The sequence below is a fragment of the Perna viridis genome, chromosome 10 (genome assembly GCF_037379345.1).
Source record: "Perna viridis isolate PV_CMFRI_1.1 ecotype Kerala chromosome 10, ASM3737934v1, whole genome shotgun sequence".
NCBI lineage: Eukaryota > Metazoa > Mollusca > Bivalvia > Mytilida > Mytilidae > Perna > Perna viridis.
The window spans coordinates 13450164-13473636 of NC_142454.1; the positions used below are offsets into that span (position 1 = coordinate 13450164).

Here is a 23473-nt window from a genome sequence, read left to right on the forward strand (position 1 = left end):
AAGTTTCCTCTGGAAAATTTGTAAGTCTATGTTGAATTGTGTTGCTAACATATAATCCTTAGAAGTCAAGAAAGCTAATTGTTCAATTTCAATAGGTATATTACTGGCAAAAGCATGTTTTTAAGAGCCTTGTCCCAACCTTTAAAATCTTTTGAATCCCTGTGAAAAGGTTTAAGACTGTAAAGAAATGTTTGTATTTTAACTGAATTCCACAAGCTAGCTAATTGTGCATTCAAACTATCAAATGGGTTTTGGTCAGTCATTTTCAAAGAAAACAAAATCTAACACAACATTAAAGTGACATACTTGCAAGAACAAGCTGGTCATGGCACCCAAAACGTGTAGCTGAGTCTGGAACAATATAGATATTTCCTAATCACAACAAAAGTTGACTGCAACGTTTATTAAAGATGTAGAAGTGATGATCTACCTAGAACACACAACATTTTCACCTTTTGGTACTATTTCTGATGCCCATTTCGCAAGAACAATGTTTAGAAAAATTAGGCAAAGACATGATGAAAATGTTCATTTGTTTTCTGAAAGTTTATTTAAATTTGCTGAGGAATCATATGGCGATTTGCTGGTGGGGATTGGTGCCCATGAATGTGACATTTTAGGAATTTTTATTGATGGTTTACAAGAAGATTCACTTAGATTGAAATTAATGAGAGAAAATCCTGCTGGTTTTTCAACAGATGTTAAGAAGTGCAACTCCAGAACTAAATTTAAGGCAATGATTTTTGTCAGGTTGTATATGTATTATTTGCTTTTTTTAAAATAAATAATTCTTATGTACCTTTACAGAACATCACACATATAGCTTCCATGGTGTGATTGTCGGCATGCACAGTTTTAAAACGCCGACAAGTTTATGTTTGTCAAGTAGGATTAAAGTATAATCCGAGTTTTAGGAAATGTCACTTTATTCAAATTGTAGCCGCTGATGCAGGTTTTCTTGCTTCTCACCCAGGTATTATGCTAGGGAATAGTTTAGTTCAAATGCGTAAAAGTAGGCGTTTTCCACTTATGATCACGGACAATACAAATCAAATGGTACATCTTAGGCGTGGGTGTTTTTTGGGTTATGCCCACCCAATATCTGATGAAATTATATCAGAAATGAAAGTGTCCAATTTTGTACCACTGGGCGAGCCTAGTACACACTTTGAAATCAATGCAGTTAGCAAACCTGAATTAGAGAATCATGTCCAGGTCTACAAATTTAGGGATCAAATTAATGAATTGATTATGGCCAATGAGGACGTTTTCACACAAACTGATAGGAATTTAGGTAGAACTTAGACTTTGAAAATGTCAATTGATGATGGGGATCACCCACCAATTTGGCTCTGCCCATACTGGGTGCCTTTGTATTATCGTCAGGAGGTTGATAAGTGTATTGATAAAAGGCTTGATGCAATTGTGATCAAAGAATCTGATTCACCATGGACTTTACCTTTAATAGTTTTTAAGAAAAAAGATGGGACTTTGAGAATTTTTGTGATTTTCAGAAATTGAATAAAATTACCATGACTATGAGTTGGCCATTGCCTTTAGAAGATGATAGGTAATGCAGTGTATATGTCTTCTCTTGACGCCAGATCCGCGTATTGGGCTGTTGATTTAGTTGAAGAGGCTAAGAAGAAAGCATCCTTCACATGCCACCAGCGGGTATTTTCTTTTAATGTCATACTATTTGGGCTTTTTAATGCTCCTTCTGTTTTTCAGCAGTAAATGTTGACAAAGACCAGACATGGGAAACAGACATACACAACAAAGAACATAAAGTAACTAAAATCATACATACAAAATTACAAAAGTAAATGAGCAACTCGGACTCCACTAAAAACTGGGAGCATGGACCAGGTGCACCGGTAGGGTAAGCATCCTCTGCTTTTCTAGAAACATCCGCCGAGTTGCTCATAAAAAGTCAAGTCCAGGGTAGACAAATGAGGAAAGAAAAACTATAACCCGTTGAATAAATCAGTTTTCATGGTGCTGATGGATACATCATAACGATCCACTAGTTCATGGTGACGACCATAAAACTTCTGTAGTGATGACTTCAATCTTGTAGCAACATAACCCTGTTCCAGTAGCCTATTTGTTATAGTTATCTGTTGTTATAACATTGGGTTCATCTATCCTTTATGCAGATGGCACCATCCTGAGAACCTGACAATAAACCAGACATATTAACACTTCTGGCAGTACTTATGATTTGTTCTATGGCCACATGGTTAGAAGTGACACTGTTGGACATAGTGGTGGTGAAAGATTGGCTGGGGCGGTGGCAAATACACTATGGGCTATCTGATCAGTGAGGATCCCCCTTAAACACTCAACATTTTCGTATATATATACTCCTATTATGTGACAAAACAGTGTCTGCCCTTTTATCCAATTTTTGAATATTCCTATTTATTCAACTTTAGTTTTGGATTAACTAAGGTGTTGTTTGTTTAGCATTAAATAGGTGTCTGCAGAAAAAATGCCAAGAAGTAAGTTCTTGTATGTTACTCCAGCATAATAGGAACATATGCTAATATTGATTAAAATTTCAAAGTTTTTGAGATTTTTTAAAAGAATTAATGGAATGAAAACTAAATAGTTTATGAGAATTAAGTATAAAACATTTATATATAATTTAAAAAAAAAAAGAAATTTGATTAAATTTGATTTAATTTGAATAAAATTGATTAAAATTTCAATCTTTTGGAGATTTTTTAAAAGAAAAAAAATAAAACTAAAAACTAAGTATTTTATGAATATTTATATAATATTTAAAAAAAATGAATTAATTGATATTGTCAATCAGATAACTAATTTATTGTAGAATGAGGAATTGGGCCAAATAAAACATTTAATTATCTTTAATGAAATTAAAGTTTATATGAAAAATGATCATTTGATAATCACACATCAAAAATCTAAACTTTCATTACACTTCCTTATTATTGCATTAAGCCATACAAGTATCCAAGCCAATATATTCAAGTGCTCAAAGTCTCATCCTTTTGAACACTGTTCGGTAAGCAAACCTAAACCTTCAATTTTGGTATTTATAGGCCCTCATTAAAAAATTTCATCAGCCAAAATGGCAAACACACAAGTCAGAATACTATATGCTCATGGTCACTACCTAGCAGTTGCTGGCTACAGAGACTAGAAAACAGGGATGAAGCACTGAACTCATCTGCTGGAAATGTTCCGAAAAAGACTATCTGGGCACCCTCAACACCAAAGACAGCTTAGTTACCAGTTTTCTCAGGAATTACAACCACCCACCCTCTGAAGCCAACAAAGTTTAATTCTTCCTGTCACACATGAAAGAACAAGCAAAATTCTGTCACAATCCACTACCAACTATCTAGAATAGTGAGATAATACAGTTTGACACCAGGGATTTGGATGATGACACCAAACAAATCATTGAGAAGATACCTATTTTACCTGCTTGCAGGTCTTCACTCTACAGACAACACATTTCTGAACTACCACAGTAACTTGCCACCAGACAGAACATCACATTGAAAGGGCAATGGACAGAAACTTCAACTGACCATGTTTTACAGATTGTTCGTGATTTGATTGAAATAAAAAAAAAATCTTTTAATATATTTTTTCTTGAAATAAGTATTTAACATCAGTATATTCTTTATATGTCAGCACTTCCTCTTGTACCACCAGACCAAGTAGAAGACGTATGGTTCTATGTACTAGACAACTACCAAACAGACGACTTCAGAAAACATTGGCGTGGACAGAGATCCGACTGATACAGTATGCTGCAGGGGGTAAACGCAAGACCACGAAACTTAAGTACTTGACTATTGACAACCGACTCACTTAGCTGAAAGATAGACTTCAACAAGAGCAGATTGACGTGTACCACTACACTGACGCAGTCTCCCACCTGTTGAAACTTCCTTGAACATTGTATTAAAATTTCGTGTCAATGTATAGTGCTGATAATTTTTATTATTATTTTTGTGTTTAAGATGTTTTGGATATTGTTATTTTTATGTTATATGATGCTTAATATAATACTTTAAACTTATGAATAATATTTTTGTTAATTTGAAGCCTAAAACAAATTTTTTCTTTCAAGATGATTGAGTAGATTATGCGTAAAAATAATGCAGTCCTACAGAAAAAAAAATTAAAATGGAAAAGTGAGGTTCAACAGTTCCAATTTAACAAGGTAGAAATTTTATTTAGTCACCTACAGAAGAACAAAATACAAAACCTTGTCAATATAAAAAAAAAAGAAACCGTACTTTACCAAGATCACAATATTGGAGTTCCTGAACAAACGAAAAAAAAAAACTTTACCATAAAATGAATATACAAATAAAAACATCATAATTTTATCATATAAAATTATTTCTCTAATATATTAAAAGTACAAGGAAATCTGAGAAAAGAAACAAAGTTACACTTGATGTTTACTTCTTTTTAGTAAAAAGTATAGAAAAAAATATCTTGAAATATATTATTTAACAGTAGTCATATTTCAATAGTCACCTAACCCAAGCTCTAATTAAAAACCCTTTGTTCTGAATTACCTTTAATCTCATTTATCCAACTTTTATTTTTTACCTGTAGTACCTGAAATTTCAAAAAAAGTTTAATAAATGGGAATGAACCAAACTAACTTGGTCCATCATTTGGGGTCTGTCTCCGTCATTGTCTTCTAGTGTGGTTAATTAATATTTTTTCAAAACTCTTCTAACACTACTAGACTAATTGGAACCAAACTTGGTACGAATGTTTCTTGGGGTATCCTGCATAGAACTGGCGTGGGGATTTTTGATCAGTCAAAAAACATGGCCACCCTTACAAAAGATAGAACATAGGAGTCAGACAGTAGTTTTTTGCATATATCTCCCTTAGGATTAGTAGAATTCTGACTTGATAAAAGTATTTAGTATGACGAGATCAATATGCGATCTAAAACTACATTTTAATCTGTGAAGCCATGTTAGAGTTATTTCCGTTTTTTGATGTTTTTTTTTGGCTATTTTTAATGTTAATTCTTTAAAAAAATTTCTCCTCTGACACTACTTGACCAATCAGAACCAAATTTGATATAAATGTTCCTTAGGGTATTTCTCATAGAACTGTTGTAGGGATTTTTAAACCGTGGAAAAACATGGCCACCATTACTAAAAATAGAACAAAGCAGTCAGAAATTTTTTCATATATCTCCAAAACTGGTTAGGTTAAGCCAAATTCTTTCGATTGCTGAAATGATCCTTATTATAAGGCCTACATAAATCTCTGAGGATCAAAGTTGTCTGATGATCTCATGTAAGATTAATTGCCTTTGAAAGGTGAAAAATTATGTTTTTTACAGTTTTTAGCCAATATCTTGACAACTAAGATAGATAGAATGAAACTTTCAGTTGCTGAAATGATCCTTGTGATAAGGCCTACAAAAGTTTTCGAATTACTCCTTGTTGCAGTTATTGCCCTTGAAAGGTAAAACATTTTTTAAGCAGTTTTCAGCCAATATCTTGAATTCTATAATAGAAACAATGAAACTTTCAATTGATGAAATGATCCAAATGATAAGTCTTCTTTGAGTCAAAATTGTTGGACAACTCTGTGTTAAAGTTATTGCCCTTCAAAGGCACAAATTTAAACTAGTAAGCTATTCAGGCTCCTGGGAGCCTCTTGTTTGGTTGTTTTACCCCTAAGGTACATATAATTTTATCAGTAATTAACATGAGTAATAATAACTCTAAAGTCACATAATGTCTTAACACATTTCTCCCTTTCTCCAAAAAGTAACTATTTTAATCAATAATGTCTAACCACTGTCCTATCACACATATTCAATGCGCCTGTCTCCAAAATCTGACAAGTTTTGTCAAACAGAAATTTCAACATTTCATCATCATCAGACTCTGAATACTTCTTGTTAGAGCAGTGTGGCTTTCCACAAAATTGTCTATTTCCCTGCTAAATACTACAGCAGTTGTTAGAAAGAAAATTTTGAAAAGGGGCCATTTTCAGTGTTTTGGGAGGATATTATTAATTTTAAGGGTCATTTGTTTACAAACCATATAAACTTCTTTTATGTGAAGGGACCATTTTCTGTTAGAAGGGGAAAATGGCCTATGACCCCTTGCCTTCCCAACCCCTCCTAAGGAGGCACTGTATACATGTATGCCTATCTTCTGGTCAACAGTTTTGAACAGAAAAATGGTTGAATAAGATCATACAAAACTGACTCTAGCTCATGATATGGAAGTGTGGTATTTAAAATAGAAAAATGTCTGAATGACATCTGGGTTTTAGCTTGTTTTACATTACCAGGTATATGATTGTTGTTTTTTTCTTGGTATCATAATTTTATTTAACTAGCAAGGTGTTTTAAGTGGTAGTAAGATTTATAAAACTTAAATTTTACTTTTTAAAAAGCCAGCTATTGTTTCTTTAAGACGTAATGCATGTAGTCTTTTTTTATTGTATCTTATTTTATTGAATTATTTTGATGTACATATACATTTATTGGTTTGAAGAATATGTAGGTTTTGGTTACGTTTTTATTTTTTTTTACAGAGGCTGTTTGAACATAGTTGAACATACAACAAAGTATGGATTTACCTTGTTGTGTAGATATGTCACTTCTAGTAATGAGACAGAAAATAAGGAAGTGTCAGGATACTGATATAACATGATATAAATGGTAATTATATGTGTTTTACATGTTACAGTCCCCTAAGTGATCCTACCCAACAATCATGACAATCAGAATTACTTTTCTGTGATGGATCCATGACCAGTGTCAAGTGATCTATTGATTTATTGTTTTGTTGTGTATGATTACAGATGGTGGGTTCTTCTAAGTTTTCAAATATTTATTTAATGAAAATATATTTCTTTTTTTTCTAAATTAAGAAGTTAGACTTTTGAAACAGCAGTTATCTCCCTTTGCAGCATATAATACTTGTTCCCCAGTAGTGTCAATATTTTTGTTTGCAACTGTTGAAAAATACTGATGGTTTTATTAAACAAAATGAGAAGTAATTCCTAATTGAAAACAAAACTTGAATCTCATGTAAAATTTGTGTATTTAAATTCAAACTAGGTAATTTTTAGATTTTCACCCAATTGAAAAATTCTACAGCATCATTAAAGGGAATACAAATATACATCACACTTGTACAGGAAACTTTTTGAACAACCTGCTTGAGCTTGATGTATCTTTTCCATCCTGACATATTATTTGTTAAACTTTTCTTTGCCTTTCCAAACTTTCAGTAATCTGTTATTATTCTAATTTCTCCTTTTCACAAAAAGAGATTTTTTCATGAAATCATAGATACTTGCAGTTTTACAAAAGTGTCAATAAGTTTATTATTTTGATGCATCTGCACCATGAGAACCGATTTATTCACCGTCTAGTTTGCCTTTCCTCTTTCGTTTACACTGACATGACATTTCATGAGCAACTTGGCCAGTTTTCTAGAAAAGCAGAGAATGCTTATCCTACCGGTGCACCTTGTCCATGCTCCCAGTTTTGGCTGGAGTCTGACTTGCTTATTTACTTTTGTTTCTGTACATGTTATTTTGGTCATTTCATGTTCTTTGTTGTGTTTGTCTGTTTTCCCTCTCTGGTCTTTATTCTTGGATTATATTCTTTTGATTTCTGCTTGAATCTTAGTTCACTTGATTACTTTCTCATATATACATCTAGATATGATATAAAAGTAACATATTTTACACAATAATTAAGTTCCCTCTATTATTCACATCTTGCATAACAGCAATACTATGTTGTAATTTATAATAAAGATAACCATTTGTGAAATGTAGCACAATATTGACCTAACCCAGACATTTATACATCTAATTGACTATGTATAGCCCTGAGAAGTGCCTGGGGTCAACCCACTGTTGAACTGCTTTGTAAAAAACCAAGATGTTTTCTGCCACCTGTAACACCTTCAATCAATAAATTGACGAAAGAAAGTATTATTACAATGATAAAGGAATTAAGTCTCTAGATGATGAATTTACTCCTATATAGCACAAAGATATAATCAATACTGTTTATGAATCACTGTGTACAATTATAATATGACGTGAGCGATATTGATTATTTCAGCATCACTCTTGCAGTCTGACATTCTGAGGGTGTCTTGGACTGATTGATCCAAGATAGTCTGGACATGATGCAAAGACATTTATATACAATCCAGTACCTAAAACATCCATGTATTTGTGAGTAGAATTTTTCTTGTTTTAATTTTTAATTTTATTTAAAGAAAATTTTTTTGCCATTGTTAGTTTTTTCTGATCGCATGTTTTCTTCTCTCAGTCACCATCTGCTATATGACCTCTGAACTGTGCCATATGTTGCAGGTAAACAAGGATTATGTCTTGCCTGTAATCTACAAATCAGCATCTTAAGGTAAATAGACAAATCTTGTTCATAGCTAGTATGTGATTGCTATTTCACCTAGTCCTTATTGGCATCATACATCATCCTTTCTGTCACATAATAGGATACCTACTTTTCTGTTCTTTTAATTTGAATTGTACATTATCCATTCTGTCACAGAATAGGATGCTCTCTTCCAAAGTCCATATTTGGTATCTTGTATCATCCATTCTGTCGCAGAATAATATGCCCTATTCCCAAGTCTTTATTTAGTATCATACATCATCCATTCTGTCACAGAATAGGGTGTCCTCTTCCCACATCCATATATGATATTTTATATCTGTATAAGATGCCCTATGTCCAAGTCTTTATTTAGTATGGTACATCATTCATTCTGTCACAGAATAGGTTGACCTTTTATTTGGAGTTAAAAGTCAGGAACTTATCAGGAGTATCCTTGAGATAATGTATTGATTTCTAATGCAAGTGAACCAAATTGTATTTAAAAAGCAAAATTTTGATAAAAGTCATAATTGACATGAATAATATTAAAAAAAAAGCACATTCAAATATTGATTTAAAAAAACATGAAAATATTCACACAGTACTTTATCTCCATGTTACTTTGTGAATACATGTACAGTAATATTGATCATATTCTATATTACCAAACACCTGTTTGAACAGAACAAAAAGTTCACTCAGGGGCCATGTTAGGATTGGTTCCACTGTAGAAGCCAATATACTATATACTCTTATATGACAGAGGTCATGTGATAGTAATGAATTGTTACTATGGAGGACAGTAAATGTCCATTACTTCTTCACTTTACAGTAATGGAAAAAAGACCCATTCCTGCCTTGGCATGAAAGTATGGCTTCTGGAGAAAGATACAAATTTAATAATTAAAATTAGACAAGATCTAACTTTAAGTGTTAAATAACTGCTTGTTTTCAAAAGGTTTCATCTACTTAATGTAAAAAAAATGAACAATTGTCAACAGTAAAAACTAAATTTTCAATATATAACTTGGTGCTTCTGTTTCTAGACTGTATATAGGAATCTCAAAATTAAATGCTTCAATGTTATTTTAAAAGTGTTCTGACTAATCTTTCAATGGAAATTTGAATATTTCTGTTCATCAATACAATTTTTTTTCTGTCAACATGGAAAGCTATTCTTTTTTCTTCTGTTCTAAATCCATGTGATCTGTTTGTGTTGACAACTTCTATTTACCTATATTTACCTGTATGTTGACTACAAGGACTTATTTTCCTACTAGACTGCTGACCACAAGGAGTTGTGAATTATTTATTACAATTAGACAATACATTGAAAAAGTCACTCAAATGCCCTTTTGATCTGATGATTATGAAAATTTTTAAAGTTCATTAGATAATGCTGATTTATTGTACCAAGTACCTCTTCAGTTGAAAATACCTGAACAATATGTTATGCCATGATACCGTCAATATTTAAATTTCTGTGAAAAGTTCCCTGATGTTCTCACCGTATTTGAATTAGGAGTGAATAAAGCCATAAAATATTGTTAAATTTCTGAAATTAAGAGGATTGTGGTCTTATTTTAATTGTGTAATTGTTTATAATAGTATTTTGTCCAACAGTACTTAAATCTATTTCACCAACTCAGACCTCTTGTTCTCCGTAATAAATAATTTTCTCTTATTTAACATATTTCTATTCTCTTATTATAAACATTTTGTGATTCAGAGAATTCATTAAATTTTATGATTTATATTCTGAACTATTAAAAGTCCTCCTGTCACAATAAATATGTATAACAGTTAACTTGGAAATAAAAAAAATGAATTTCCCATGCATTTCACTTGTTTTAGGACAATATTTCAGCTTGGTATATAAAATTTGGACATAAAAAAAATTCAACTTGGGGGTAAAAGACAACTTAGTTGCAGCAATTAGTCTTACTATAATTGAGGTTTCTGTCGTTTAAAAAAATATCATTTTTTTAGAATAATAGGTTGCATTATATACTTACCTTACCTTTTTTGCATGGTATAACTTCCTATTTATGATTCAGACCAGGCCTAGTCGACCAAATCATTAGCCTAGTTGGTTTGCAGTATGGTTTGTGAAAAAAAGAAGTCATAGTTCATTCAAGTTTAAGCAATGGATTCAAAATTCTGATGAAAAGTTACTAGAATATTTTTGTGTTTCACTGAATCGGTAAATTTCTGATTCTAAATTAAAGAACCCGGCTACTTGACTTAAATACAACCTTTAAAACTTAACAATCTGTGTTCAGACTAGGAATCTTACGTAATTTAGTGTATATTTTGTATGCATTATTGATGGCTAGGGAGAGTAATCTACCATAAAATCCATAACAAGTCTGTGGTTTTATTTTTTGTAGATATTGAAATTTTCTACCTTATGAATCCTCCAGTGGTGCTGTTTTATATCTCAAATATAGCAATTTAAATGTGTCATCAAGTTCACAAAATTTAATTTAGTTTAATGTTTTCTAAACTGCACTTAAATTGTCTTGAGCACTTAAAACATCAGCAAGTAAAAGGTTTATTTGTCAATAATGTTAACAAAACTGTACCACCTTTTCCTTCTTGGTACTAAGAGGACCAAAGTAAATTAATTGAAGCCTACAATGAGCTCATCTTAAGGAATTTTAAAAGCATGTTGCAACTGTATAATTCAACTTCTTTTAAGTAACAATTATGCAATACTTTTTATAATGAGACCTTAGAGATCTATACCTGTGTATAATCAAAAATAGAAAAATGCCTTGCTTTATAAAACTTAGTTTGTCAAGCTTACAACTAATGCTTGCTTGCACTTATTGAGTTCTTGTATACACAATCTAGTAACCTAGCCTGCAGTTCTCAACTGGATTCAGGTGTTCAAGATGGCAAAATTTGTAACACTCTATCAATCAAATTGACAATTGAATTATTTCTCATTTCAGATTAAATATTTTGAAGTGCTCTTCATTGAGCAGGTCGTCACTATAACAATTTTTGGATTGTTGAAAGGTGTGAATGAGGTCATCTTTTTTGTAACATTTTATGGACTTGAGAAGCATTTGATCTTGTTATAGAATACCCTTTGCGTCACCTTACCTTATTTCTTTCCAAAGGCAAATGGAATGAAGGATTGTAAATGCAGATGAATTTGCAAATATTTTGGCCTTATATGAATTATGAAAATAAAATTTAAACTATTCCATAGTTTTCACCTTTTGAGAAGATATTTTTCTGCAGTTGTCAAAACTGACAGTTTAAAAGTCTCTGTTTGTTTCTTTGAATTTCTAAGGGGAGGTAATTCTATGTGTGAACCATGCTGAGTAGAAGCTCTCAAAAAGCAAGCATTTAAATACTTCAAGAGGGTTTGTGCCTATATACTTTTTAACCATATTAGATACTAGCCCATGTAAGAATCAAGATGACCCAATATTATCAGTGATTTTCATCAATTTGTGTGCAGACACACCTCTTGTGGGAGGGAATAACTTAGCAGAGACCCTTTTGCTAATAGCTACTACTGAAATATTTTGTTGGCTGTGACTTTTCACATAATAGTTCCATAGAAAATACTCACTTGTTAATCTTTTTCCTGGTCATTGCTGAGTTTATTCATCATACATCACAGTCGAGCCCCATCTACTTTACTTTGCAGGACTTGGATGGTTAAGAAAGATAGAATTGCAGTGCCAAAATTTTCCACCATTTATTTTTTTTTTAAATTTATTGTATAATCAGTCAACTATTATTTCTTCTCACCATACTATATTTTCAATAATGGTTGCTTGGTGTTGTGAATATATTTTAGCAAAAACAAGAACTTGAAAAGACAGGACAATACTACAATGAGGATGGATATGGTGAGTACATCACAGAGACAACAACCCCACTGGAACACAAAATTTCAGCTCAAGGCCACTCATGGGTCTTCAATGAACAGCAAGAAAGCCCTTATACTATTGGGCAGGCTGAAATTGGCCCTAAAACAGTATTATACACAGGTATACAACCAAACAATTGCCTATACATACATGTAGTCCATTAACATGAAAGTAAATGTCTAACTGATCCTTACAAGGACTTGTAAGCAAATTAAAAACAATACTCATAAACATGAAATTCCATTGTAATTTGTGTCCATGTTAGAAAATTGTCATGTTCCATGGTAAAATTGGTTGACCCATGTCAAAGCCATGTCCAAGAACTTTCCTTAATTTTAATTTTTCAGAGTATTAAACATCCAATAATATCAAATTAGTCTAGACCAAACTTAGGGCAGTTCTTTCCCAGTACCTGTGTACAATGATGTTTTGGGGCCAGCTGGAGCTTGCCCTGTGGTGTAAGGGTTTCATCGTTGTTCATTGAAGACCAATGGGTGGCTTTGAGCTGACATTTTCATCCTGTTGGGCCTTTTGTCTCTTTGACATATTCACCATTCCTATTCTTGCTATATTAGTACATTATCAGTACTGTCTTGAAAATCAAATTTCAAAGGTTAAATTTACAAAGTGGGTCAATGAGTGTTTTGCACAATATCACAGGAAATTGCATGCATAACAAATTACCCTTTTTGCATCTGTTTTTGTCGTATATTGCTGAAGAATTTTCAAGAATCTAAGCAAAACGGTTATTGTCACCTAGAAAATCTGTCCATGTTTTTGTAAATTCTAACTTGTCTTATATCTTTTTAATGGTGTCACTTATGTTTACAAGGAAAGTACATGTGAAAGTTGAAAAAGTTAAAATGATAAAAAAGTCAATGCTTTATATCATCTGTGACCAGAACAAGACAGATAAGTTTGAGATCAAACAATTTCTACAAAATAGATATACCTGAGAATTCTATGATGTATAGTGGGATATATACCATGTGTTACCTTATAGATAAAGACGACCATCAATCAAACATTTAACTCTAAATGCTCCCATATGCTATAAAATCAAACAGATTTTTTATCTTGTAAACTTTTGCCAAGAAAGTGGTGTTTTAGACAGTGCTGCATGTCTATGTAACTAGGGAGGTTTTTAGTATTTTACTTGTTTTTATACAAAGGAGTATACTTAAGTCATTTATATTACATGAAGGGACTCTTTGATTGTTGGCTTTGATTATTACAATGGATCAGGCATTGCCAACCAAAGTGTAAGTAATCATGCATTGCAGATAGATTGGATATTTTTTTATGAAAAAAGGAGGAATGCATGCCTTTTAAGTCATCCAGATGGATTATGTTATGATGTCATTGATATGGTCATGTTTTTTATTTAATACCATGTATATTTTTTTTCAAAGCTGTAAAGAATAATTAAAGTTTGAGATACAAAGTACTGATAGTCACATTAAATGTTGTAAGGCAAAATATAAGGAACATTCATATTAAAATAAAGCATGATAAAATAAAATCAATCAGAGTTTTAACAATATTGTTATGTAGAACCTAACTTAGCTATAAGTAAAATTTCCTTTTAGTACTGTAAAACATTGACATTTGAATGTTTAACCTTTTAAGGCTGTAATCATGTGATAATCAACTGCTCAAAGAGTAAAAGTCTGTTTCTGTATGTTCTGTATAACTTCTTTTTAGCTAAAATACACTTTATACCTGTAGAGTCAAACCTTCTTATTCATGAAAATATAGAGGTCCTATCCCCATCATAACACCTGTAATGAATGGTGTCCATTTACTTTGAGATCACTTTGTCTACAGAGTAAATTTTTCTTTGCATTTTAATTTTAGACAAACCAAGTAACTGACCAATTGACTAAAGTCGAATTTCTAACATCTTTTGCTGATTTTATAATTTAAAACTGGTCCCAGACCAGAAAATTTCCTTCATTATTGAACACAGGGATAAATGAAAATAGTCTCATGCATATTTCTTGATTTTTGTAGTAAGGGGAAGTCGGTGTTTTAGAATTTTGCTTTCCCGTCACCCTTGGGTAAATGTTGTTCATTATGTTTCTCTTGCCCTTTGGAAAACTTAGGCGACAACTATTATTTCTACAAGGAATAGATAAGTTTGGGAAGCAGACTTAAATTGTTGGAAAATCAGTGGTCATTTGGTGTTTTCTCATGAGAACCTAAAGTTTTAAAAAATCCTAGAACACTGGGAACTTATTTGACAATATGTGCAACATTAACAGTACAAAGTATTTGAGCCATCCAAACTAATAACTCTTAAAGGGAAAACAAATATTTTTAGACTTACATAAAATATTTAACCTTTAATTCAACTCTTTTTTTTTACAAACATTATAGACTATCAGATCAGTTTCAGTATATAGATTATTTTGAAATCTAGAAATATTTGTAATTACAAAAAAAATGAGAAATCTCTAACCAGGCACTACCTTGATCATAAAACAAGTAAACATCAGTTTTGAAACATCTAGGTACATTTGCACACGTATATAGGTTATTTTTTATTTACACACATATATATAGGTCATTTTTTTTATACATGTATATATGCTATTTTTTGGTTTGTATGGTTAAATGAGCACATGAGAATGATGTAGCAGTTTATGTGTGGTAAACTGTCTTTTCCTTTGTAACAACATTTTGATGCTGATTACAATGTATCAAACCAAATCTAATTCATATTGTAAGAGTTATATAATATTGTAATCAAACATGGAAACAGGTTGCTGAGAAATTATGATTATAATACAATAACAATATTACCATTCTGTTGTGATATAAACATTTCTAAAACTCAGGATGAATCATGTATTTCTGTATTGATTTCTGTGTTTTTTATTGTCACAGTGACTGCCCATGACATTACTATTATACTGATCCAATCTTCTGATTCAACTGGAGTCCTGGCATAGTTTTCCTGGAATTTTTATTGATTTTTACCAATGTTGGTATACTCTTTGTAAGGAGTTATCCAATTTAAACTGCCAATAGCATTCATTTACAGCTTTTCATTGACATATTTTTGTAAAACTATGACTTAATGATAATGTGATGCTGAGGGAATTATCGACTCGAAGGATTGATATTGCTTTTTTTCCATGACGTTTTGGAATCTAAAATGGCAGCAATTTTATGTTTCCTTGAAAGGTAATATATTGTAAATGGTATCTTCATTTTAAAGTGACAGGAATCTTGTTGATGTTTCATCTGCACTTAAGGAGGGAATTGGCATTGATTTATCTTCTTATTTATAGCTAATCAAAATTTCACATTATAGAGTGAAACATCTAAAGGAGACAGCAGGTTTCAAATTTAGGATGCTAATTGTTAAGACCTGTCATGTAAATTGACTTGAGCTGGTGTATTCTTTTATCTTTTATTTCTATTATTTTTTTTTTACAAAACTATATTGAGGAGAACTGGCATTGTTTCTGACAGTTGTGAGACTTCAAATTTCTGCATAGTCAGGTTTAGTTCATTTGGTCATTTATTTCCAACTTAAATTGACTGTATACTAGGATAGTAGCTTCCAGACTTAAATATCTACAGCAATCAAAGTTTGACAACATTTACATGATTTATCAAATGTTATGTCATTATCTATGGTTTGAATGATTGCCCCAGCAGGAAGTGACAATCAAGTTCAGAAGGGAGATAACTTGTTTAGTCTTCAATGTCTCCCATGAAGACTTGAACCCCAATATATCAGATACCATAAGTGTTATTGACATGTTTTCAATGTTTTACTGATAACTATACTGAATAGTTTAGTTTGTTTTTTTCTATTTTTCACCTTTTTTGTATTTCAGGGTTTAGTATGTGAATTTAAAACATCCATATTAAACAAATTTGCATTGAAATGCAAATGACATGCTATATTGTAGTACACACCCTTTATTGTGCATCAAAATGTATTTTTAATTGAAGGGTTGCAGTTGTGAAGGTCTACACCTCTGGGTGATTATTCCTGGTACTTTATTCCTTAATTGTCATCTTTTGACTCAATTTATTGTGAGAATGGGACATTTTTTGTCACTATTTTTAGGAAACACCCATGTCAGTGAAATTTGAAGTAGTCCAAGATATTCTGTATCACAATTGTATGCATTATGTAGTAGTCCTTGTAAGAATCATGCAAATTCTGTAAAATGTGGTACACCTCAAAAAAGGCTACATATTTTCATTTTTGTTATTAAGTTGCTTTATAGGTTTATATGATGAAATGGATAATTATTCATTCCAACCTGCCTGCTCTTAGGAGATAATCCATATTGAAAATCCAACAGTTTCTATTGTATTTTAGTGTCATTTATGGAGTTATCTCCCTTAATTTTGAATTTTCCAGTGCATTCTATATGATTTTTATTTCCTAAGAGCACAGGTTATATGAAAAACCACATGTTAATTTCTGTTTACTAGAACATTTTAAACAAAATATCAAAAAAAATGTAGGCTTTCCAAGCATGAATTACATTTTGCATGATTCTTGGAATGAGTGCTACTTAAGTAGGTGCAGTGTCTTTAATGGTTTTTCATTTTTCTGTCTCAATTATTTGTTAAAGGAATAAAGATTGGTTTTGGACACATTCATTATAAATTTTGGTAACACTGTTGAGATGGTGTAGGAAAAAAACATTTGGTGATGTAACTAGTGTTATTGATCAGAAGGAAGATTTGTATGTAGGTTGTAATGTTTAAGTCCTTTGTCCAACATTACATGTATATTGTGTTGACCTCTAAATTTAAACCTGCAAAATATGGACTCCAAGATGGGGCATACCTTGATAGTGATTTTAGTGACTGTCAGATATCAATTTTTGTGTTTCATTATAGATTGTTTAACAAGTGGGAGTATATCTAGCACAATACTGTTTGCTACTTAATGTCTTATTATACCCCCACTGCCAGTGGGGGGTATGTAGTGATAGTTTTGGATTTGATGACTCTTAGATATGTATCATTAATATTTATAACCATTGGGGTATAAAGTGAGAGAGGTGTCTGTCCTTCTGTCCTTTTATATGTTAGGGGGACCCATCTCTTATCTGTTGTTCCTCCCTCACTACTTAATGAAATTCAATGAAACTCACTGACTCTTTATTAAATGTTCTCATTGTATCCCTTCTATTTTAGAGTTTGGTCAGAATCAAATTGGGGTTTCACATAGCAAACTGTCATTTTTATATGGGCAAATGGGGACCCATCTCTTATCTGTTACTCCTGTTATACAACTAAATGGAATTTAATAAACTTTAACAGAATTTTTATTGCGTTTACTTATTGTGCACCAGTCCTATTTTAGTATTTGATTTGATTCAATTTGGGGGTTTCACGTAGCAAAACATGGACTTTGTCATTTTTTTTATATGGGCAAATGGGGGAACCCATTTCTTATCTGTTCACAGAAACTTTATTACATGTTCCCATTGTGCACTTCCAATTTTAGATTTTGATCCAAATTGAAATGGAAGTTTAAAGGTGCATGTTGTCAAATGGAGGAAAGGGGGTATCAAGTTAGTGAGAATAGTTCAGTTTTTCCATTTTTTTCTTGGGTTTTTCTTACACAAGACCAAAAAATTGGGAAAGGATACATACTAAAATCCTTATTATACATTTCCTTTTTTTCTTAATCAAAAGTTATTGTTTCAACCAGATCCTGAATATTCTCACAACCTGTCTGAACCAGACCCTGAACAATCTCACAACCTGTCTGAACCAGACCCTGACTAATCTCACAACCTGTCTGAACCAGACCCTGAATAATCTCACAACCTGTCTGAATCAGACCCTGGTTATTCTCACCTGTCTAAACCAAACCCTGAATAATCTTACAACCTGTCTAGACCAGACCCTAAATAATCTTACAACCTGTCTAAATCAGACCCTGAATAATCTTACAACCTGTTTAAACCAGACCCTGAATTATCTTACAACCTGTCTAGACCAAACCCTGAATAATCTTACAACCTGTCTAAACCAGACATTGTTTTAAGTTCCTTTGTATCAGTTTTAATGTGTTATGAAGCTTGAAAATCCAAAAGAGGTTCAATTTAGATTTGTCATTGAAGTGCTGTGGCTGTAGAATATTACATTAATGCAATAGCATTTGTCATTTTGTCCATCAGTTTTCTGCTTTTAATGGTACCGGTATAATCATATGCATGTACCATATCATTAGTGATGGGCTAAGCAGACAGGTTAGAGCAAGGTCTGATATGATAACATGGTGATTGCCAATTGACCCAGTAATTGTCACTTTTTTCTTGAACTTACCCTATCTCACTTGTTTCACAAATTTTAAAATTTTGGTTTTTTGCCTCCCCCCCAAAAAAAAAACAAAAAACAAAAACAAAAACAAAACAAACAGCAAAAAGCAAACAAAAAACAAACCAAAATAAAAACAGCTGAAAGAGTTCATACTTTTGAATTGGAAAACAAATTTCCAACATGTTTGCCCCCTAGTAAACCTGCTGACTTTGTAAACTCTGATTGACAAATTTGCCAACATTTTGAGCTTCCTTTTCATCCTTCAGAAAACCTGCTGATTATGTAGACTTTGAATTGGCAAGTATAACCCTCCCCTACTACTACTTATATCCAGTCAATATCAAGAGAAAACTATTATTTTGGTAGGAACATCTTAGTTTGACAGCCACCATAAAACAATAAAGATTTAGACTCAAGGAATAATAATATCCTTTTTTTTTAATCTACAAATAGATGTGATACTTCACTTGGTATTAGTAGTCACATGGAGCTTTGAATTACATGTAATGTTTTGTCATAAAAAATTAACAACTGAAATAGAAGTATACAATGTTTGATGTCTTGTTCTATTCCAGTTCACGTAGATAGTTACACCCTATGTACAACACTTTATAAGCGTGTCATGGGGTCCTTAGCAATAGAGCGTAGATAAAATATTATCATTAAAAACATGCTGATGTATAATTACATGTATAAAATTTAATTACATTTAATGGTTTAAAGCCCTTTGAAGTCGTAAAATTTAGCATGTAAATTTCAGGTCATATTCAGACAAGTGTAAGGAAATGTTTTATTTGTTATTCATTTTTTCAAGTACATGTATGTAGTACTTTATGTAGTTCATTGACATATAAACCATGCAATCATTGATATCATGATTTAAAACTTTGGGCATAAATTAGTACATGTACTATTACTGTTACTGATAGGAGGGAAATGGTTTACAGTGAAAACTTTCTTAAACATTTTTGACTTTAAAATTGGTTCAGTTTAGACATGTGCTTGATTTACAGAGATTGAAAATACATTCATAGTGATGCAAAGTGACTTTAAAAAGTGTCTGGTTTAGAAAGGTTTTTGGATTTTTCATGGTTCATTATAGACAGATTTTTTATTATTCAGGGTTCATTTTAGACAGGTTTCACTGTCACTTAGAATAGAACTGGAGTGAATTTATAGTATTTATTTACTATATCGATAGATTAACCAACAAAAGTCTCCACGGGTTTAGTTTGTATGACAGCTATTTTCATTTTAGAGTTATTGGCCTAGGTAGACAAACAAATTATAACCTTTACTATTATATCTAGAAAAAAAATACAAAAACTGAATGAAAAACTCACATATGGATATACCCAGTAACCAAAAATCTTGGTACATCTTCAGTGTAGAAGTTAATTATAGTACAGTATAACAAAAGCATGTTTTCTACCTAATACAGTCTCAAAAAATACACACAAAAAATTATTGAACTGGATTCAAAACTGGGTACATGTATTGGAATACTGTACTTGAGAATATATGCTACAGTCTTATGAATATGCAGGATGTGTAAGGTATCTATTGAAGGATCTGTACATTATATGAGATGTCTTCATTTACTAATAAAATCAAGAAAAGACCCAGAAGCTAACATGCATCCTGGTATTTGTACACACTTTTTTACCATCTTTCCAACCAATCACTGAAATTGTTTTAATATTTTCTATAGACCTTTAGCCTATATAAGTTGTTAATGCTGTTTTGTTGTGCTGTATGCACATAACATTAGAATATTCGTTATTTGGATGAATTTGTTACAATATGTACAATTTCCTGTATGAGATTTGATGAGGATTATATACCTGTACTTAACCAGAATGACATTTCTTACAAAGGAACCAGAAGGAAACTTGTGGAAGTTAGTCATTATTTATTTCATTTTTTAATTACCTTCATTATCTTGTTACCTGTTATTTAGGACAATTATTGATCCTATTATTGGAACTTTTAGAAGGGAATATCTTAATTCCTAGAAATTGATATACCAAAAAAAAACATGGATAATTAATTAATGTTACCCTATATACAAAGGATATGGAAGTTGATATTTGGATAGAAATTAATATGTTTTGTTTGTTAAGACAATAATAGAATTTGAACATATGATTTGATTGATTGTTACCTGAACCAGGTATTTACTTACCTGTACAGGTGATAGATAAGTTCCTCAGTAGGGTTTTTAACCAGCACTTGTTTAACATGATTATTAATTGACGGATGTGGTTTTAACTTTTATAGATGGATATATAGACAGAAAGAAATTACTTCAATTGTGGTACCTTTTTAGTTATTTTGTTCAAAATGGATATAGAAAGTTGGAAATCGCAAATCTTTGATGAGCTCAAAAAGGTAAATAAATAAGTAATTATTGTGGAATTAGAAATGGTACATCTCATTCAAAGCTTATCCTTTAGATTCTTTGAAATACTATATATATCCTTTACAGAAAAATATAAAAAAAAAAATCCCTTGCATGTTTAATATAATAAAATGATAATTTATGAAAGTTGACCATAGTTAAAAAACAGTATTGTGGGCCCTGTTATACAGACTGTACCATGATGCACTGACGGTTTTATATTAGGTCATAATAATAGAGCTATAGTCATATTAATTTTAGAGATCCCACATGCAGCATAGGCTTTCTTATTTTATTTATTTGTGTTCCTATTTATAAAAGAACATTAGTAAAATGTGTACAAGAATAAAACTAGACTTTGTAATTAGATGGTCCTATCTATCATAAGCATTGAGATTTATCTTTAGAATTTACCTGTCTTTCTTTATATGGTAGATTCATGTAAATTATTTTAAATTATAAAGAAATGATATTTATTTAGAGTAGGCACATTGGGAATAAAACTCTATTGAGCTTTTAACCGACTATGCTGTTCCTGATTATGAAATTTTTTTAATTTTTAGCTTTTGAAACTGAAATTTCAGTGTAACAAACCTATTGGCAAATATTGTAATGTTCAACAAGTAAAAACGAAGTACATATATTCAAAATTCTTAGTTTTTTCCATTCATGTTTATTTTATCATCCATTTCCTGTTCATCGTCTGAATATAGCAGAAATAATGCTGCTTGGACGTTAAACCCCAACAATCAATCAATCAATCAATTCATAAATGGTATTAAAATTATGTTCTTTTAGCTCTTGAATATAGACTTTAATTGCAATTCATTTGGTTGAAAGTCTGCTTTAGATTTGACCAACAATGAAAACCACAATACTATGTATGTCCTATACCATATAACAAGACAACAGTACAGAAAGGCCAGGGCAGGTGGACAACTGATGAACCAACATGATATAGATATTACACCAATGATATCAGAAAATCAGCTGCTGAAATAAACTACCTATAGTCCATTAAATAAGTAATGTTAACCCTGACTTCAAAGTCCTTAACTAGAACCTATGCTATAAACTTCATTTATAGATCACCATAGTTTAATAAGAAAAAGAATTAAAAGTTATTTTATCTTCTGATAATGGTCATATTTATGACATTGTTATTGAATTCATGTTATTACCCATAAATGTAAATATCATGCCCAAGGCCTACAGAACACATTGTGAACTTGACCAGTTCAAGCCTATTATACTTAACAACACAAGTTTCTCATTAAAGAATATGTATACTAGTAGCATAGTTCCTTATGAAAGAATTAGATTCTTCAGCATTGAACATCGTTGCTCTCTCCTTGTTGTGTTTTTTTTTCTTGTCAAGTTGTTTGTTCTCAGTAAGACAATGCTGGTCACAAAAATTATAATCTCATATATAAATTTTCATCATAACTGCATTTTGTCAGAAGTACCCAGTGGTCATGAACATATATATATATACATTATACATGATACTCCTTGTTTGAGCAAAGTTGTCAAAAACCCCAAAAAACGTCCAGGATCCTTTTCAAGAGTTCAGCAAATATTCAACCACCTTCTTAGGAATTGTGGTCACAAATTACCTCCATAAATTGTAAAGAGTGAATGGTAGACTCTGATATTTACTGATCGATATCATTATTCTGTCAAATGAGGTGTAAACTTTTGGTAATTATCTGATGACCTTACATAGTGAAATGAGGTAATGACCCTGAAAGTTTGAGGTGAGATAAATGACCATTAATTTGTGTCCATTATTAGTTGTGACAAAACTTTCTTTCTTGATATGATATTTATATTCCCCTGTCTTTTGGCATTTAAGGCATTTATTAAACTTTTACTTTTGTCTGTCTGTCTGTCTGTTTCATCAGATTTTAAATTTGGAATATGTTTTTCTTTCATAAACTTTGTGTTTACCAATTTAGTTTGAATTTTAGGATGGGAAGGGCACATTTTTTTTCTAATTTCCAAATGTAGCATAACAATGAAAAAAATTATTGTGGTTACTGTTGCTTTGCGTACAAAATATGTATGGAGTTGGGGACAAAATGATGGTTTTCAAATAATCAGTTATCAAAAAGCTAATTTTTCATTTTGGTTTATGTAAAACTTGTAAGCAGTCACTTCAACATGGTTCCCTTTTTAGGGCTTTTAAATAGTGACATTAGTTACCTAATTAAGAAACATGTCTTAATTTTATCATCCAATATCTAATATGTTGTTAAATGAAGCAGATTTATCTGATGAAGATAGAGTGACATTTTATGAAGTGTGGGGTCAGGGGTAAATCATTCTTAAGAAATGTCACATGGGCAGTATGTAAATCTGACATAAAAGAGTTATATTATTGACAAGTCTCGACTTTTTCTTTATTTACAGACTTGATTAGATGAGAAAAATTCAATGTTCCAAGATACATTAAGAAACTCTCAG

At 31.5% G+C, this 23473-nt stretch overlaps 1 protein-coding gene across 6 annotated transcripts in view; it reads left to right on the forward strand.

The window, feature by feature from the left end:
* Positions 1-4097: 4097 nt before the first annotated feature.
* The window catches only part of LOC148604602 (tripartite motif-containing protein 2-like), a 36133-nt gene continuing 16757 nt past the window's right edge, over positions 4098-23473 (forward strand). Inside the window, exons 1-5 of one of the 6 annotated variants that reach the window (XM_088549345.1) lie at positions 4098-4207; positions 6574-6700; positions 8123-8238; positions 8380-8428; positions 20887-20997. In XM_088549345.1, coding sequence (XP_088405471.1) covers positions 20950-20997 — 48 coding nt within the window. In that variant the 5' untranslated portion in view covers positions 4098-4207; positions 6574-6700; positions 8123-8238; positions 8380-8428; positions 20887-20949. Of the gene's footprint in view, positions 4208-6557; positions 6701-8122; positions 8239-8379; positions 8429-13217; positions 13560-13696; positions 15487-20310; positions 20998-23473 lie in introns of those variants that run through there. The other 5 variants (XM_088549347.1, XM_088549346.1, XM_088549349.1 and 2 more) reach the window with 5 other exon arrangements.